At 37.1% G+C, this 20,539-nt stretch overlaps 2 protein-coding genes across 2 annotated transcripts; both read right to left on the bottom strand.

Moving 5' to 3' along the window:
• Window positions 1-6,617: 6,617 nt before the first annotated feature.
• GNG11 (G protein subunit gamma 11) lies at window positions 6,618-9,493 on the bottom strand. Its single transcript, XM_003782674.3, has 2 exons — window positions 9,101-9,493; window positions 6,618-7,040 (listed from the first exon to the last, which is right to left on the bottom strand). The coding sequence occupies exons 1-2, from the start codon at window positions 9,194-9,196 to the stop codon at window positions 6,915-6,917; spliced, it is 222 nt and encodes a 73-aa protein (XP_003782722.1). The 5' UTR covers window positions 9,197-9,493; the 3' UTR covers window positions 6,618-6,914.
• A 6,329-nt stretch (window positions 9,494-15,822) lies between these two features.
• On the bottom strand, window positions 15,823-19,984 carry GNGT1 (G protein subunit gamma transducin 1). The gene is made up of 3 exons (XM_003782673.2): window positions 19,960-19,984; window positions 19,762-19,868; window positions 15,823-15,951 (listed from the first exon to the last, which is right to left on the bottom strand). Exons 2-3 carry the CDS (start codon window positions 19,855-19,857, stop codon window positions 15,823-15,825), a joined length of 225 nt encoding a protein of 74 aa, XP_003782721.1. The 5' UTR covers window positions 19,858-19,868; window positions 19,960-19,984.
• Window positions 19,985-20,539: the final 555 nt, after the last annotated feature.

Below are 20,539 nucleotides of genomic sequence, written 5' to 3'. Positions count from 1 at the left end.
TTTTTTTTTTTTTTTTTTTGAGACAGAGTCTCAGTCTGTGCCCTGGGCATGGTGCTGTGGCATCACAGCCCACAGCAACCTCAAATTCTTGTGCTTGAGTAATCAATTCTCTTGCCTCAGCCTCCCAAGTAGCTGGGACTATAAGCTCCACCACAACTGGCTAGTTTTTCTATTTTTAGTAGAAATGGGTCTCACTCTTGCTAAGGCTGGTCTTAAACTCCTGAGCTCCAGTGGGTCACCTGCATTGGCTTCCCCAGAGCGCCAGGATTACAGGCAAGAGCCTCCGTGCCCAGCTGACACACTATTCTTTATTGAAGAGCATCTATTTTAAAGGGGAAGCAAAACAAAATTACATTATTTGGAGGTAGAAATCCCAACTTAAACTTTAATACCTGTTTTATAATTTCTCATTAACACTAAGAACAAATAATAATGAGTATAACAATAATTGCTATCACAAAATATTTTCTTATTTCTTCTGTTTTCTGTCCATAACATACATAAAAAAGAATTCTTATTAATTTCACCTAAATCTAACTGATCGTACATACTTTGTTTTGGATTTAAGGAAAATGTTAGTTTTCTTTTTCAAGATCATTTGTGAGTATGTGCGTATGTGCTTACGTGTGTTTATAGCCTGTTTAAAGAAAGCATAGTAGCACACTTACAGTATTAACAAATATGAAAAACAATCTCAAAATCTAATTTCATGTTACATGAGGTTCCTGTGAGTAGAACATGTTTGCTGCATGGAAATAAAGGCCTATGCTTACGTCATATGACAACACAGACTTATTGTGTAAAATAATGCTGTGTTTTGGCTCATTATGTGAAATAATATTTTTTTAAACATTCATTTTGAGAGTAATGTTATGCCCACATATAAATAAAAAATAATAACCTTATCTTCCTCTTCTAGATTTTACTTCCCCAGCCCCCGAAGAGCCCTTGTCCTTGCACTTATCTAAATTCTAATACATAGATGGAAATCCACTCGAGAATCTCTGACTCAGTCGGGAACTAGATTTTACTTGGATAACTATTCTCATTTTCGTCCCACTACAGTTGTTTTATCCCATCTCTTTTCCCCTTGACTTCAGAGTTTTCCAATCTACTTAGACTCAGGGGTTCAACCGTGATGTTGGCCTCTCAAATTGTCACATCCTGTCTCTGAAACTCTCTTTCCTGCAGCATTATCTTGAGCTAAGCTTGTCTGCGGGAGAGATTTTATCTTGGCCTGCACCCAGCAGATAACACTGTTTCTCTCCAAGTTTCTTACTTTATCTGTACCAGAAATCCTATTTCTAAAACCCAGATCACCAGCTGGGTTCCAGAGCACATGGACCAGGACCAATTACTCTTCTCCCAAGTAGTTATTGGGATTAATTACTTCTTTGCCTCTTTGTATTGAACCTCCGATGACTTGAGTCAACTTGTTACGCTTTGAGCATGTTCTGTCTTAAACAACTCAGCTCTCCTTCCCAGGGGAGGCTATCTTTGTAGGGAAATCAACTTCTTACATAAAATTCTTAAAAAAAAAAAAAAAAATACCGTTCATTAGAGTTGTTCCACTTAAGCCCTTTTACTCTCTCCACGTTTTAAGTATAGTTATGATATATATTTTCTCTACATATAGGGAACACCAAATCATATCTTTTGCTACAACCAGAAAGTATGATTAAGGAAATTTATAAGCTGAATGATCATCTAAATGTCTGCCTCCATTTTTACTTTCTATCTTGTGTTCTTTTCATAAGAGTAAATTTTTGTTTTTGTTCATATTTTCTTTTTGTTTTGAGAGCTTCCTTTAGCCATGCTTCAAGAGGTCTGCTAGCAACAAGTTCTGCTCATTTTCCTTCACCCCGAATGTCTTTATTTCCTCTTCATGCCCGAAGGATAGCTTCCCTGGTGTAAGACTCAATGGGAATGATACTGTTTTCTCAGTGCTTAAAAATGTCATGCCTCTTCCTTTTGGCCTCCATGGGTTCTGATGAGAAAGTCCATTTAATTCAAATTCATCTTTCTTTATATCTACTGTATCATTTATGGCTGGTATTTTATAAGTTTTTTACTTGGTTTTATTATACAGATGTTTAATTATGATTTGTCTAGGTATAAATTGCTTCAGGTTTATCCTATTTATAACTATTTATAACTTTTTATAACTATTTATAACTATTTATATCCTATTTATAACTTTTTATAACTATTTATAACTATTAATATCCTATTTATAACTTGCTCATCTTCTTGAATCTTTAGATTTGTATCTTTCACCAGACTTTGGAAATTTTTCCTCATTATTTTTCTTTTATGACTTTTTCAGTCTCATGCATTTCTCCTTTTTTTGCCTGGACCCTGATTATGCTGGTGTTACCATCCTACATATCCCTGTGGATCTGCTCTTTTTTTTTTAACCAATCAATTTTCTCTTTGTTGTTCACATTGTGTAAATTCTGTAGATCTGCATTCAAGTTCACTGATTCTATATTCTGTCATCTCCACTCTACTGCGGAGGTATCTAGTTACTTTGCAAACATAGATAAGCCTATTCTAAAACTTACATGGAAGGAGAAAGGCCATACAATAGTCAAAACAATTTTGGAAAATAATAACAAAGTATAAGGGATCGCTCTTTCTGATGTTGCTACTTATTACATAGCTGTAGAAATCCAGATAGTGTGACACTGGCAGAAGAAGAGGCACATACATGCATAGAACAGAAAAGAACACCCAGAAATACATACATACAAATATGTGCTTAATTTTTGCCAAAAGAGCATAAGCAACTCACTAACAGAAGGATAGCCTTTTCAATAAATGGTGCTAGGGGAATTAGACATCCATTGGCAACAAAACAAATAAATAAAATATTTAAACTTCATACTTCATATAAAAATTAACTCAAAACGGAACGTGGACCTAAACATAAAACAGAGAGCTATAAAACTTTTAAAAGAAACATAGGAGAAAGTCTACGGGATTAAGATTAGTTTAAATCTTAAACATGGTACCAGAAGCATGATGCATAAGAAAAAATATTGATAAATTAGACCTCATCAAATTAAAAATATTTATTCTGGGGCAAAGGGGGACATTAAGTGGTTAAGAAAACAAAGTATAGATTGGAAGAAAGTATTTAAAAGTCAACCAAGGACTTGTATCTCAAATATATAAAGAGCTCTCAAAATTCAGCCTTGAAATAAACAAATTAGATGCTTGTGTCATCAAAGAGGACGTATAGATTGAAAATAAGCATATGAAAAATGTTCCACCTCGTGAACACTGGAGAAGCGAAAGTTAAAACATAATGAGAGAACGGGGAAGATGAAAATAATGATAACATGGTGACTGTGGAGAAACGGGACTGTTCATGCATTGCTGATGAGACTGTAAAGGAATACAGTGACTCTGGGAAACAGTTTGGCAGTTTCTTTGAAAACTCAACATGAATCTCCCACAGAACCCAGCAAATGTATTTCTGAAAGTTTATTCCAAGTAAATAAAGCCTTATTTTCATAAGATAAAATCTGGACATGAATGTTCCTAGCACATCTATTCGCAATAGCTCCAAACTGAAAACAACCCAGATGTCCATCTGTGGGTATATGGTTAGACAAACCACGCCACACTTAGAGCATGTCATACTGCTCAGCAATAGGAAGAAAACATACTATTGATACATATGCAACAACTTGGATGAACCACAAAGAAATTATGCTGAATGATAAAAGTCAATCTCAAAAGGATATCTACGGCAGGGTTTAATTTACGTAGCATTCTTCATTTAATTATAGAGAGGGGGGACAAATTCATGGTTTCTAGGGAAAGACAAGGACATGAGTGTGATTATAAAGGAAAACCAAGGTAGAATCTTATGATATTCCACTTGAGTATCTTGATTGTGGCGGGAGGTCCACAGGCTACATGTGATAAAAATTGTGCAGAGCTACACAAACACAGAGAAGCACACGAGTGCAACTGTTGAAATCTGAACAAACACTATCAATGTAAATGTTAATTTCTTGTTTTAATATTGTACAATTGTTGTAGAAAACATGAACTTTGGTGGAAGTTGGGGGGAAAGTGCAATATATTTCTCTATACATTTATTTGAACCCTGTGAATTAATAATCATTTCAAAATAAAAAGTGTAATAAATTAGACGTTTGTGTACCAACAGATAACGACATAGTGAACAATTAAGCCATGGAATGGAAGGAGGTATTACAACAGGTATTGCCAACAAAGGAGGAATGACCTGATTATGTAACAATTGTATATAAATCAATAAGAAAAGGGCAAACTAATTTTTTAAATGAACCAAAGATGCAAATGGGCATCTTCAAAACAAACAATTAACATACATGAAGAACTGACTAAAAAATCACTGGAAATCAAGGAAATGCAAATTTCGACAGTAGTAACATATAATAATTTGCATTCAATGTAAAAAAATGAGTTGTTTTATAATATCCAGTCTGAGGGAGCTTGCTTATAAGGTAGATTCTGCTTAGAAATAGAAAAGCCCAATTTTTCAAATTTTGTAAGAGTTTGTAGAATCTAAGTCTCCGTCCTCAAAGCACCCATGGTAAGAATTTTTAATCAAATAGCAAATGATTACATATCCATTGGATACATGATTTAAATTCTATTTAAATTGGAAGAAATTAGAAACATGATTTAAACGCCACTTAAACTCTCACTTACTGATGGTTACATGTATAAAGTATCTAACAAGGAAGCTTCTCCATTTTTCTTTCTCTTCCTAATGCAAACTAAGACATTTAGAGCAGTTGGACGCTTGAAAAGCAAAATGGTTTTATTTTACTTCTGTGTATTTGCTGAAATAATAAGAAAAAAAATTAACAGAATTAGGTTTGATAGAAACTCCTACAAGATTAGAAATGCATTGAGGAAAAGCAGAGTCAGCTGACTTATTTGTCATATGGCTGAAAGAGACATGAAGAGCAAAACCTAGGACTGAGGGGTGTCTGGGAATGAGTAGCTGTTCACAGCTAGTAGAGATTCAGGATGTGCCTTTGTAATAACAACTCTCAGGAAGTTAGGGAATAAATGAGTTGTCTTGGCCATTCATGAAAGAAGCAGGCGATTTGATCTATTTTACTGGTAGCCAGAATAGATGTTTGTTTTCATACACAACAGAAGGAAATCGTGTAAATGGAAAGAAACAAAACAGCACACTGACATCCAACTTTATAAGCACCAAGTTACTAAAATTCAACGCCTTGTTAAATGTTGAAATGATTAAGAGTAGCAACACACCCCCAATACCAATTGTTTTATGATGGAAGAAACGTACCTTTATTGTTTTTAAACCTGACCTTGGAGTAGATCAGTGGTTCTCAACCTTCCTAATGCTGTGGCCCTTTAATACAGTTCCTGTGGGTTGCCACTCACAGGTTGAGAACCGCTAGAGTAGATCATGCTTTGGGCTAAAATTATCCCTGGGTTGTTCTCAGGAATTCCAACTGACATCATCACTTGGAAAATGGCAGGAAAGTAACGGAAACAGCCCTGTGCTTGGACTAGCGGAAGCTACTCTTCTGAAAGCCTAGGGTATCGGGATCCTTAGGAAGCTGCCGAAGGTCAGACACCTGTCTAGCTTGGGAAGTGAGGGCCACTGACACGAACAAGGGAGAGAAAAGGTCTAATCAAGGAGAAATGTGGGCTTCCAGTGCCACATTTAAAATGGTGAGGCAAATTAGGAATCAAGCCCATTTGAGGTAACCAGTAAGGATGTTTCCTTGTTTTTCTTTGTGTCTAAACTTGGAGTATTTGTATCCAAAAGACAGAGAGGGAAAATGCTCAAGGAGAGAAAGGCAGGTCCCTTTCCTTGAGATCTGGGCTAGTCCTTTTGTTGGCACTGTACTCCTGAAACTAAAGCTAAGGCCACTACAAAAACTTAAGCTGGGGACCAGGAGAAGGTATTTATAACAGCTATCACCAGCAAAAGATGAATTGCCAGAATACATGAAGAATTCCTACAAATCAGTAAGAAACAAAGCAAATTAATTTTTAAAGTAGGTAAAGATTCAGCCGTCCTTTGGAGGAGAAGAAAAAGAGGGATGCAAGGGCCAGGCCTGCTGGAAAAGTCTGGGAAGAGTGGGTGAAGATGTCCAAGTGTCTGTGCCAATGCCACAGGACTAGAGTAGTGCCCTGTCCTAGGCCTAGACAGCACGTGAGAGATGCAACTCTGGGCAGGCAAAATTACCAGGTCCTTAAGCCCAGGGTGGCCTGGACCCATGTTTCAGGGAGGCAGGGTGCTCTTCCTAATCCCCAACCCTATCCCTTTCCTAAGGCCACTACTGTAGGAACACTTTGGACAAGATCCTAAATGGAAAGAAACTAAGGAAATGTTATTAGGAATTCTCCCCACTCAGCTCTCTAATAATAGTTAAGTTTCGATCAAACACATTCCGGAAGTCAAAGCTTAGCACTATAAACCTTTGACACAGAGAGATGGATTGGAGATATCATTTATCACACCACCAACTTTTTGATGCATATCCTAAACACGGAAAAAGTTAGGGAGAGAAATATAAAAGTTAGGGTAAGAAAAATGCCTGCTTCAGTCACCGACACTCATTTTCCCAAGAGAAAACTTTATTTGAGGCATCAAGCAACATACGAAAAGAAGTGAGTCATGCACGAATCATGTTCTTATTCTCAAAATTGTACAGATGGCAATTTCTGTACTTTTAAAAAAGGTGTACAGTGAGCAAGGTTGACAGTTACCTATGCTTTCATAACTTTATCTATGAATAGAGGGTGCTTAAGAAAGTCTCCTTTACATTTCATTTTTACTTCCTTAAAAGGCACGTTGGTTTTATTTGGGAAAACTAAAATAAACTAATTCTTCCACTGAGGATAAAGTTGCTCCCCAGAGTTATTTATGAAATGATGCAGCTGCCTTTTTCTTTAAAGGGATTCTTGTCTTCTGGGATTCCTTTCACCAGAGGATCCTCTCCAGAACGTTCTTCAATATAGTTCTTTATTTCCTCAGAACATTTAGACACCTTAAGTGTGGGGGGAAAAAAGGATAGATCAGGTTTGAGTTGTTTAAACTTTATCAGCACTCTATAGTGAAATTACTATAATTAAATACAACCAGCTTCTAAAAAGTTTTTTTTTTTTTTTAAAAAATGAATGTATATATACACACACACACATATATAATCTTATGCTGGATTCTAACAATTTTATTCTATTCTATTATATATGATACAACCTATATCCAATGTATTTTTTACTAATGATCAGTCTTGAAAAGGTTTGAAAGTCACTGTAGTAAATAAATCATCTTTGGCGATGTGGTTTCCTTCCTTTATTAAAATACAATTATGGCATGCCTATAATATTCTAGGAGCTAAATCATACTCTGCTTTCAATTTGCCATGCTGATGAGCAGGTGCAGTAATCGATGATCCCCAAATGTTTTGGGGTGTTTCATACCACCATTTTCACTTATAAGTGCATGCTATACCCTGGCATTGTACAAAATAATAGAAGCATTGGAAAAAGCCTGACTCTGGGAAGGCTGACATTGCCCAGATATCCTACTGTGTGTCTGCTCAGAATTCTTTCCTGCTGCATGAAGATCATCATCAGAATAAGACTTATCATCAGAATAAGACTTATTTAGGCTTATTAAGCTTATCTGATACTAAATTTTGTCTGCAATGGAGAAAGGATTCAATAGGTTCTTCAAAAAGTCTATTCTTAAGAGACAGGTTGGAAGGATGAGGATTTTTGTAAAAAAAAAAAAAAAAGGGAAGAAAAAGGATTAGGGATTAGTCCTGTATTACTCAGAAGCAATTAGAAGTAAAAACTATAGAAGCTCCAAAAATTTCACTGGAGACCTATTAAAATTGGGCAAATGTTCCCATTTAATTTGTAATCTGGTAACTTCAAACTGTTTCAATGGTTATCAATAAAAGGTGTTTGCATATACAGTGTTTATCCCAAAATGTATATAATTATTTACCTGTAAATAAGTGCAGATGCTACTGTCAGCTTATCGTGCATAATTATAAAACATAAACTGGAAATTATAAAAGAATGAGATTTAAAGCTAAACAAAACTAGAAGTGTTAATAGTTTACTTCTGTGCCCCAAAGGGTTACTGTTTGCAGATGAGCACGGAGGTCTCGGATATAAAACTGAAAACTAAGTAGTGCATTTATGTGACTTAAAATGTGGCAAAATAAACTTTTTTAAAGTAGTATTCTTTTAGGTACCGCTTGCTTTCAATTGTTGCTGACATTCACAGTGTGTGCATTTTAAGTTAATTATCAGAATTGATAATAATCTGGGGTTTGTGGCCCCGGAGAAAGTTCTGGGTAAGATTCATATTCCAGGTACCTATAAGATACATTGTATCTATTCTTTTAGCACTTCTTCATTAAGTTTCCAAAGAGGTCTGTAACCTCTAAAAGTGAACAATTACTGTTCTGGTTTCAGGAGGCTATATTTAACCATTTCATTGTATGTATAATTATTTATACATAAATACAGATGCTACCTTATTTAATCTAGTATGTATTATAAATAGATAAAATTTACACATAAATAAAAATAGAAATTCTCATATTTTGCTCCCAAGCTCCAGTGGAGTGTTCATAGTGCGCCACCGAAGACTACTGGTGAAATTCAAAACTAAGTAGTGTTGTTCTAAGATTTTATTTTAAATACAGTTTTAGAAAAATTCTTTCAAATACCATCCTTTACCGTAACGAGAAAGGTCAAAGACCCAAGTAGTTACATGCCTTTTTCTACAACTGCACCCTGAAACCCGTTGTCTAATAAAAGACTGGATTTCTTGTCCCTTCCCCTCGTTCCAGGCTTCTTAAATGTTAGGACATTTGGCTTTGAATTCCTCCCGGGGTCCCTGCTCCCTCTCCTTCACCTCCCACGACTTCACCACCTCCGCTGGCATTTCCCAGACACTGCCAAAGCCCTACTTGCAGAAACCCTAAAAGGAAAGAAAATAAAACCTGTCCTTTCTGCTGTGACGAACCAGCGCAAGCTGACCCCTGGTTCCCTTTAGAGAAGAGACTATTCTGGAACAGCCGCTTACCTGCTGTCTCTGCAACTTCACTTCTTTGCGAAGTTGCTCCACTTCCATCTTCAGTTTTTCCTTCTCGGGCAAATCTTCGATGTGCAGGGCGGGCATTTTCGACCCAGACCCGAGGCCAGCTCCAGCCGGGGCGGGGGCGCCGCCGCGAGTGCTGCGGGGCGCGGCGAGGCCGAAATCGCCGCGGGTCCCGGGGGGCGCGGCCTCCTCGGGGCGCCGGGTCACGCCGGCGGGTCCCCGCTGCGGGATGTGACGGCCCTCGGCTTCTCTCCAGTCCTCCCTCCCGGGGAGCTGGGGGCTGGGTGGGAGCTAAGTCTGAGCTGCTGGATCCCGCGGCAGGGATGCTGCCCGGGCGGGCCCTGGCTCGGGACCCTGCCACGCCCGCGGGGACCGGCCTGGCTGGGGCCGGCAGGGCTGGGGCTAGCAGTTTTACTTTTTGCCCCCCCCCCCCCTTTTTTTTTCCGTTTCCAAGTCACATCCGGGTTTTGTTTGCGAAGCTAGGAAAAGGAGGACACTACCCAGCAGGAACTAATGGCCCCGCACCTCTGCAAGTTTAAAGAGCTGTGCTGTACAGAACTTTTCTCTGTGTGTGTGTGTGTGTCTGTGTGTGTCTTGTGGGAAATGTGGACACTTGCAGAAAGGACCAGAAGGAAATGAAACTCAGCTATAACCTCAGAAATACCCACCAGAGCCTGTTGATGTCTATTCGCGTAGTCAGTTAAAGGCCTATAATGAATGCATACATTTTGAGGGAGAAGGAGAGATCAGGAGCGCAATATTGTTTACCACTTGCATGGACATTTTCTGTCATTAAACAATTACCTGCGTCTTCAGCGGCAGAGTTTTCATTTCTTCTTTTCTCCCTGGGAATGTTTTCTAATGAGTGGATGGTGTGAGGGAAGACAGAAGCCTTGAAGTTCTCACCCCAAGGTTTGCGTGACACTTGACACCCAGGATTTTGAACGCCTGGCTCAGGCACATTCCTGGTTATAGGCAGTGGATTCAATTAGTATCGGCTTCTCCACTTTCTGGAAAGTAATACGCATCTAGCTGCCACTTTCTAAAGCCAGGAAAAATGTCTGATGTGAAAAATATTCTGGTGTAATAAAACTTTCCCTTTGACGATAACCAAAAACCTTGTGATGGTGTTCAGAAGACGAGAAGAAAAGAGAACACGAATGTAAGAACCTTCCCAAGTAGTCAGACCTTTTTCTCTCCAAAGATAACATCCTGCCTGATAGAGTCAAGTTCAAGTCAAGAGAAGAGCATTAACTGAATATTTCAGAGTACATGATCTTAGACTTCCACAACCACTCTCTATTTAGTAAGAAAAAGTTTTTGTTTGTTCATCGTTTCTTTCCAGACTCCACCCACTTGTCCTCAATGACTATATTAGAATGAAAAGAACAAAATGAGCTACTTAATGAGTACTCCCTGGTTATAGTTCCAGCTCTGTCCCTGGTCATCACTGGAAAAGTCGCTCGTATATTTCTGAGTTTGGGTTTTCTCGTTTGTAAAATTTGCGTTAAGGCAGCAAGAAGGTGAATCTGCTAACATATGTTGCATCTCTAACTGTATTTCTACATCTATATATGTTGATTACTTTCACAAAGAAAGCGTGTGGGAACTTCATTTTCTATATTTGAGATACCAGGGTTTCCCAGACTCAAAGACGTTAGATCGTCTGCTGAAGTTTTCCTTGCTAGTAAGCCGTGAGCCGGGACGAAAGCCCACATCTGTCTCTAGCAGTGATTCATTTTTTTGGCTTTCTATTCCTTAAATTTAAAAGCTTGGTTAAAAATGGCAATGTGGTCTAAATTAAACAAGTTCAGTGTCTAAATTAAATAAGTTGGTTAAGTAAATTAATGTATGCCTGTCCTAAATCTTAACCATAGAATTATTTTAACCTGAAAATTTCTTCCCTGTGAAATCATCCGGTTGCACAGAGAGATAAATACTGTATTTATAAACCCACATTGGTTCTCTAACTTTTTCCACAGGATTATGAGGCTTATACTAGAGATGAAATACACATTAGTGTACTTACTTTCACTTTTTTTGTCATCAAATGATGACTAGTGTAATATGTTATTACGTAAAGTGTTTAAACTAAAAATGAATTGTGAATGCTGAGATGCCATGACCACACAGCATTCTGAAGAATGTTTTCGTTGTTGTTGTTGTCATTTGGTTTGAAATGGTGAAGTGGTAAGAACTTTTTTTTTTTTTTTAGCAAAAGGATACATGGTCTTTTATCTTTAGCCCTGAGTTTATCCACCAGAGAGAACCATGTTAAGCAATTTTTCATGTATTCTTGCAGAAATAGTCTATCAGAAATATTCAAAAGGCTTGAATAAACAAATTTTTGAATAAAAATTCTGACTAAATAAAATTTAAAACTCTGTATAAATTCTGTCCAAGTGTAGCATTAATGTTTTAGTTATATTTTACATATTACTCCTAATAAGAATTATTTCAGTTCTTTTTTTAGTTTTTTTTTTTTTTAAAGAGAAGAAGTTTCACTATGTCGCCCTCTGTGGAGTGCAGTGATGTCACAGCTCACAGCAACCTTCAACTCCTGGGCTTAGGCAATTCTCTTGCCTCAGCCTCCCAAGTAACTGGGACTACAGGTGCTACTATTTTGTTGCAGTTTGGTCGGGGCTGGGTTCAAACCTGCCACCCTCAGTATATGGGGCCAGTGCCCTACTCAATGAGCCACAGTAAGAGTTATTTTAACAAAAATGAGCAGAAATCATTGTGCAGAACAAATGACAAGTATAAGCAGAAATGAATTTTTATTAATTAACCTACTTTTAACAAATGTTTTAGAGAAATCTGTTAATACAAAGAGAAGTAACCATTTTCAGTTTCAAATTGTAAAAGAATGACCGATGAAATTTTTACTTTGATGTGCAAAAGTAGGAAAACACTTGTTGGCTATTTTCCTGTTTTATTAAATATGTTGTGTAAAATCTATATGAAGAAAGCTATAGAAGAAAATATTGCACTGGGATTGACTTAATGCTAATTTGAACCCAAAAGAGACCAAAATGCTGATCTTATTTTATCCTGTAATTTTTGCAAGACACACATTCCCTCTACCTCTGTGGTTGGTATAAGTAAACTAGTTATTTCTCAAGTTCTGTTCTTTTCTCTAACGTGAATGGTGACCATCAGGCCATTAAAATGATGGTTTCTATAAGGAAAGTATTTATATGCCCTTGGTTCATTCTGCTAAAACAATCACGTGGCAATTTTCAGGAACTCACTCATTTCATATAACTACAGGCCTAAGACTTCTAGATAAAGACAATGCCAAGTCACAGGACATTATCTGTGCTCTGATTACTTTAAAAGTTACTTATAATTCATGATATCCAAATGATTTCTCTTATCCATTTTATTCCTAAAAGACTTTAATTCTCATCACATATGGATAATCGGTCAGTCTCATTTCTCATTTTACTGCTTTCCTCATGTTAATACATTCTTCTAGGAATTTAGGAAGTTTGATATTAGCTTTATGTGAGATCTGGCTAAAATCAAGTCAGTCCTAATTAAATAACAGTAAGGTGTTTTTGTTTTTTTCTCACTAAAGCGTGCACACACCTATGTGTGCAAAATACCTTACATTCCAAGCAGCTCCAATGATATATTGTAGTATCTCTAGTCCCTCGTTCTCACTAGTGATATCAGAAAGTTTTGTTGAAGAGCCAAATGTTGAGGTTGGAGTAATTTTTTTTTATTTGATATCTTGCCTCATTCTCTTTAACCTAGTAAACCCTGGGCCTGGAATAACAACTTCTGAACCAAGCAGAGTCCTTGCTGGTTATAACTATGTAACCTGTGGACAGCCATGGTTTAATCTCCTCCTTCCTGGACTGTCTTTCTCTAGGCTTCCTTCCTATGGCGTCTCTCTTATTCAAAATTCTGCTGATAATCTGTTTTTTTAAGCAACAGGAATTTCACCCTAATGTTTGCTTAATTGTTAATTAATCCAATAAAGATTCCGTATTATCCAGTATAAACATTTTATCTGTGATGTCTTTGTCTGATTTTAATTTTAAATTAAGTACTTATGAAGTCAACCAAATTGTAGAGATAATTTGTTAGTTGGTATGGCAGTTTCAAAGACGAACAGAGATTCTGGTTTGGGAAATGTATAGCATACAAATTATAATAAGAGAAAGTAATGTTAAATAACTTTAGAGACAAAAAAATACTCTTGAGGTAGAATGAGGGACAGTCTTTTTCAGAAGAGCAGTAAGATTTCAGAAGGCTGAAGTGGGATGGAGTAGAGAGACATTTCAGGTGGTGGCATCAGTATGAAAAAATTCCAGAAGATGGGAAAATGTGGTGTCATGTCAGTGATTATTTAATAGTTAAGTTTATTAACTACAGAAAATCTACAGAACATACACTAATAAAAAGTATTTATTAGGCTGCTTCTTCTTTTTTTTGTTTTTAGAGACAGAGTCTCACTTTGTCACCCTCGGTAGAATGCCAGAGTATCACAGATCACAGTAACCTCTAACTCCTGGGCTTAGGCGATTCTCTTGCGTCAGCCTCCCAAGTAGCTGGGACTACAGGCACCTGTCACAAAGCCCAGCAATTTTTTTGTTGCAGTTTGGCTGGGTTCAAACCCACCACCCTTGGTATATGGGGCCGCACCCTACTCACTGAACCGCAGGCGCCACCCTAGGCTTCTTTCTATACCTATCTTTGATCTAAGGGATTATAAGCATCCACATGAAGATCCATCCTAATCATCCATTAATATATGTAAAAGTAAAAACAAGTCCAGAGAGTTGAAGAAACTTGTCCAAGTTCTCCACTAGACTTTAGCAGAGCCAGAGTCTTAACTTAGAATCCTGAGGCTCCAAAATCTGCAGCTGTAAAAAGAAAGTTAGGAACGTTGATCAGGATTGAATGCAGAGCAAGGACTTCAGATTTCTCTTACTAAAAAAAGATCTATGAAATATTTCATTAAAGAAACACTAACTTGTACGTGGAAGACATGGACCACAATTAAATAAATAAATGAAATATAGTACACCAGGTGGTGACTGGTGCTACGGGAGGAAATAGAGTGAAAAGGAAGACGGGAAGTGCTAAGGGTGGATGGAGTGGGGTTTGTAATCTTAAATCAAAGGAAAGGGCTTCTTCTGAGGAAAAAGGGATAAGAGAGATTCTGTAATTTTTCCTGGAATCTCTTAATGCTCAAAGCATATTGGCTGAAGATACATGGTGGGAGGTATTTCTTGCTCACTGTTGAGCCGGAGACTCAAAATCTTCACCTGTGTAAGCTGCCAATTCACTTCTCTGAACCTTTCTTTTCCCCATTTCAAGATGGAGGAGTTGGACAAGAGTCCACAGACACTTGTTGAGCAGTTACTGCCGTCATGGTGCTGGGATCCAAATTTGTTTGGCCCTTCAGACTCTGTTCCAGACCAAATAACAGATGACTTTTATTTCTTTGTTTGTTTTTTTTAAAGGTTGACGATCAATTAGCATTTCTGAGGATTTTGATCTCTGAAGCAGTCATAATAGCCCTATACATGTGAGATAATGATAAGGAAACTGACAACAACAGTAGTTTCCGATTTGGTGTAATTACACTTGTCTGTTGTTCCTGATGCTGAGGCAAGTTATCTCTTAGTCACTGACACAAAGGTAGTGAAATTTGGCTTATGCAAACTCAGTAAAATGCCAGAGAGATGGTGGTTACTAGGCTGATGAAGTGACAGCTATTTTCTGTCATGTGCAATCATCCTGCTATGGAGTCTTTGTGGGGATGGGAAGGAACAGCATGTACCTTACAGGGTTCTGGAAATTTTGTCTAGTTGCTTTCTCAGTAATCCTACTATCCCTTACTGGGTCTCACCATGTGCCAGGCAATATGCTAAGTGCTAGGATTGCAGTAGTGTATTGTCTAACCCCCATACAAAGATAGAGGATCGAATCATTATTGTCATCTTCCAGGAGAAGAAACGGATTTAGAACAAATTAAGAAATATATCCACTTGAGCAGTGAAGTGACAGAGCCAGAATTCCCTGGCTCCAAAGTCTGTGCTGATAACCTTTCTTCTGGGGCTGGTGAAATTCACTGTGCTCAGTGACCACACACTGAACCCTTAATCCAGTTGGCTTTCTGGGAAAAAGTCACATCATGGGTGACAAGTAGAATTGGGTAAGAGAGTAGGAAGAAGTTACATTAACATCATTGCCAGGGACTATGAGGTGAGGGAGAAAGGGAAAGAGAAAATAAAACAACAGTAAAAATCTTCCCACCACAAATGCTGCAAAAATAGATGATCTGTGTATTGGGAAGACAGGCTTCCTAGTTCAGTAAGCAAGAGAAAAGTTGGGAAAAATATAAATCTAACCATAACATTTCTGGATAGAATATTGTAAGTGTTGAAAGGGACGTGAAAAAACAAAATGTGAACTATCTGCTAGCAATGTGTAATAATGTGAAATCATTCATAAAACATAGTAATTATTTTTCAGGAAGGATCAGTCAGTATTTGTCAATTGTGTTTTAAATCCCATGCTAAATATTTTCAGAAAAATGTAGACTTGCGTGTCATCACATGCCAATTTTTATTTTATGTTTACCTTTATAAATTTAAAATTCATGTACATCCTCAATAATATTGTTACATGCGACAAAAATTCATATCATCATTAAAATTCGAGATGTTCCAAGGATTATTTTTCTTCTTTTAGGAAATCACACAGCCTCCTTTGAGCTCCTTGAATGGATTTTTGTCCTCCGGGACACCTTTTACTAGTGGATCCTCCCCAGATCTTTCTTCAACATAATCCCTTACTTCTTCACAAGCCTTGGAAACCTTAAGAAGAAAGAGAAAGAGATGACTTATTTGGTTTAAAAGAGAATAGTGCAGATTCCAAGAATTTATTTATTACAATACATTTTCATGTTGTATTTTTCCAATGTGATTCTCTCTGCTTTCTGCTAACGTACATATACTTTCTAGGATAGAAGTAAAAGCTGCTCCCTTCCCTTTCCTCCTAGATATCTACAGACAAAGGCTAAGCAGCTGACAGCACTCCAGCTAAGGATTCCCAGCAGACACTACCTCCAGCTTCTTCGGAGCAAAAAGAGCCAGGCAACAGAACATAGCTGGCAAAACAAGTCAAGGATGTCATCAGAGTGAATAGTGATTAAATCTTTTTCCTCATTCCAAAAATGTGACTTGTAAAGGGAGAGAGGAGTGAATAATTATTGAATTCCAGCCTTATCGCCAAACTTAAATTCTCAGAAGTGTACACAGGTAATTTTACTTTAAACTCATGTACAATGATTAATCATGGCAGTGTAGTAGGTGAGCTCCAAGAGGTCAGGGACCTTGGCTGATTTGTTCCATGTATCCCAGGCATCTAGAATGAAGCCTTCATTTAGTAAATAAATATTTTCTGCATCAAATCATTTGTTTTGTGTATGAGCTTGTTCTTCACTCATCTGTTCCATTATACTAATGAGTTGGTAAAAATCAGACTTTAATATTTTAATGGACTCAACCAGAGCCTGTAAATGTACCATTTAAGGCTGCTTCTAGAGAGAAGCAGTATTTCAGACATACATAAATATAAATATGTTGTGTACATATACATATTGAGTCAAATAATTCAAGTTGTATTTTAGCTTCAACATCTTTTGTCTTTAAGTAACATATCATTCATGACAGTAACACAGGACCACTCTATTTTTAGCAGTTCATTAAGTGGCCATCCCATAAATTATTTAGCTAACTTGCTGTTTTTTTTTTCTGATAAAATCCTTGTGCTGATTTACACACATGTTTGAAACATGCAGTAATTTAGATTCATCTCTTTCCTCTTCCTCAGTGGTCCTACACGTTCACCCAAACACCAGGTCTTTGGCCCTCCCTAGATGATAGGAATGGGGATGTAAATTGCTGTTCTTAACTCAAGAGTCACTGAGCAGTTGGTTTGGAGAGTGGCTGGGATCTGAGGACAGGAGGAGCAACAAATTACTAAACATGTGCATGTGTTTAAAAATTATTTTAGTGAGATTTATTATCAATATATGTAGTTTAATACGGAATTGTATGGCATCGTGGAAAGAGCGTGGCCACTGGATTCAGGCCATGCTAGGTTTGAATATTGGCTCTACCTATTTTCTAGTTATACATATATCCTCATTTAAGGTAGTTCATCTTGGGTTCAGTTATTTCATCTATAAAATAGGAATAGCTACCTTGATCGTCTTAAATGCCTACCAAGTGGCTGGCAGAACAAGATGCACAATCAATGGCGGCTGTTTTTAGCTATTACTGCAAAGATTATCTCTAGTCACTGCCTATTACATTGACATAATAGTCATTGCAAATCTGTCAGCTTTAGAAACCAAATGCAAAGGGTTATCTTACTCTGATGATGGTAGTTTCTTGCAGCATAATCGATTGAGGCATAGTCTTAATCACTCTGGTTCATAAACACCAATAATTATTTTAAAGTAATAACAATAATACTATAATGATAGACAGCACTTGCTATTACCAAGCATTGTTCTCAGAGATTTGCATATATTATTCTGTTTATTTTTTTCCAATCGTCTTTGGAATTATATGCTATTACTATCCCCATTTTAAAGAAACAGAGGCACTGGTAAGTTAGATAACTTAAGTGAGTATTACACAGGCAGAGAGATGTTTTGGAAGCAGAATATGAACTGGAAATAAGTTTTCAGATTTTATCCACTTAACCATGCTGTACTGATACTATGTCATCCTGTGACAGAACTATGCATTCAGGACATGGAAGGTCCATTATATTTTAAATATGATAATATTATATAATAATATGAATATTGTATATGAAATAAAATATTGTAAATATATTAGAATTAATGTTTGTGGCTCTCCCTCCCATTCCTTTATTGAAATCCTAACCCCTAGGTTAGGGAGGCTATTAGGTCATGAGGATGGTAAATGGGATTAATGTCTTTATAAAAGTGACCCCAGAAAGCTTCCTCAGCCCTTTCACCAGGTGAGGACACAGTAAAACGACAGCTATCTATGCACAAGGGAGAGGGGCCTCACCAGACCCTAAATATGCTGGTGGCTTGATCTTAGAATTTTCAGCCTCCAGAACTATGAGAAATAAATTTTGGTTGGTTATAAGCCACCCAGTCTATGGTGTTCTGGTACAGCAACCTAAACAGACAAAGACAATATGAGTACATGTGTGCATTTAAGTACGTGTGTGTGCGTGTGTGAGTGTGTGTATGTGGAGTCTTTGCAGTCTGATATTAAATGAGCTTGACTTCCAAGATCACTGAGTAATGGGGAAAAGAACCTCAAAGCCTGATAGTGATGTAGATGATGTTGACCCAAAAAGTCCAAGGCTAACTTACCACAAGTGAATAATAAATAGAAAGAAATTGCCTAAAAAACAACAATCCTGGGCATATGAATCATAAAACAGCTTTTGGATATGTCAAATTAAGAAAACCAAATAACTCTTCTTTGCCCTCAAAGGTCATTTTATTCACCCCGAATTATAAAGATAAAGACTATGACTTATTTGGCGTATCTTCTGAGCTTTTCTGCTTGTTGATTTAACTTTATAGCAAAACATGTTTTACCTGTACAGAAAGGGTGAAAGGCAAGTTCAAGACGATTATAAACATAAAAGAAGCTAATAATCCCAATTTTAATTGGCTGTAGTTTTGTGCAAAGTATGAAGATCATACAAACTCCTCTTTTTACTTGCCCTGATAAAAATGAGATGTTTTCAAAAAATAAAATATGTTATTATGACTCATGGAGGAGTTTTTGTTCCACTAACACCCCTCAAATGAAGAGATCTAAAATACATATCTACATTTTCCAAGATTTAGTCACTATTTGGTGGAAACTTTTATTTCTTTGATATTTCTGCTCTTTCTAATGGCAGAGAACTCTTGGTAACCATTTCCAAGTGTTGTCAGATGTTTTTAGGAGGAACCAGCAAGTACTTGTGCTTAAACTAAACACATCTTTATTTACAAAAGAATAGAATGTGCTCATTTATTACTGACCATGACAGCCCTAAAAGGAAAGAGATCATAGCTTAAAGTATTGCTCCAAAATCAAAATATTTCACCAAATAAGAAACATCTATTTAGAAAAGTAAAAACAAAATGACTCTATGCATTGCTTCATTTTATTGCTTAGCTAAAATATGTTCTCTGTCTCATATTTTTCTTCTTTCCCTCCCCCCTCCCTCCCTCCCTCCCTCCCTCCCTCCCTTCCTTCCTTCCTTCCTTCCTTCCTTCCTCCTCCCTTCCCCCTCCCTCTCTCCCTTTTCTCTCCTTTTTTTCCTTCCTCCTTCCTCCCTTCCTTCTTTTTTTTCTCTCTGTCTTTCTCCTCATTAACAATGTAAAATCATTTTTAGCTTAGCCGTCATACAAAAACAGGTTAAGGGTTTGGTTTGATCTGTGTAAAACAGTTGAACAATTATTTGATTTAAGAGTCTAAATCAAGAGACAATTGTCATTACTAGTTTTCTTAATCTTAGGTAAGTTTTTATGTGAATAATTTTACTATATGGAACCTCTCCAGTGATATTTTCTAATCTGGTACTTTGAGAGTGTCTCTAGTTTAAAATAAAATGGAAAGAGAGCAACCATTTACCAGCATTCTTTCCAGCGTCACTTCTTTCTTGAGCTGGTCAACTTCCATCTTCAATTTGTCCTTTTCTGTGAGGTCTTCAATATTGATTACTGGCATCCTTTCGCCTGCTGAAAAGGTAGAAAGTTAGTCTATGCACCTGAATTGTTAGACTTTCTTCAAGTCAAGCTTAGCCACCATTTCCATTAGCTCTTAACTTACTAAGTAAACTGTTGTTTGTTCTATTTTAAATTTCTCACAATAGCCAGTTTCTCATGAGCTCTCTCTCTGAACAATTCCAGCACTGCCCACTAGCCTTGGGATTTTAAAGCTTCTGTGTAATCGTCACTAATATGATTAAATCAAGCACTGGACTTGAAACACCTGTCAGTAGGTTTGTGGGAAGAGGTCAGTTGAGTCAGTATGTAATCTAAAATACTTCAAGCTCCTCCCTTCCCCTGATCTTTTGCTGAGAGTAAAATTTTGTGTTTCCAGTCCTCATCTTCAGTTCCAAAGCCCTCCACCATATAATTTATGCCATGTAACTGACAGTCATTTGAAGGACTGCCCATTAATCCCCTAAATTGCTAGAGTATTTAATCTGGTATTAAAAAAGGAACCATATAAAAAATATCCTTATAAATTCATTATAAATTTGGATTGAAATAAAAACCTGTGAATTGGAAAAATGGTAAACAATACTTTTAATCAGAAAATAAACTATTGTAGTATATTACTTAAATTTTTTTCTCCAAACAATACCTGGAAATCGTATGTAACTGTCACAATGAATTGGGTAACA

This window comes from Otolemur garnettii, unplaced genomic scaffold (genome assembly GCF_000181295.1).
Source record: "Otolemur garnettii isolate 467f Iridium unplaced genomic scaffold, OtoGar3 scaffold00005, whole genome shotgun sequence".
NCBI lineage: Eukaryota > Metazoa > Chordata > Mammalia > Primates > Galagidae > Otolemur > Otolemur garnettii.
The sequence above is the reverse complement of the archived record's forward strand: the minus strand, read 5'-3'. Positions and strand labels throughout refer to the sequence as shown.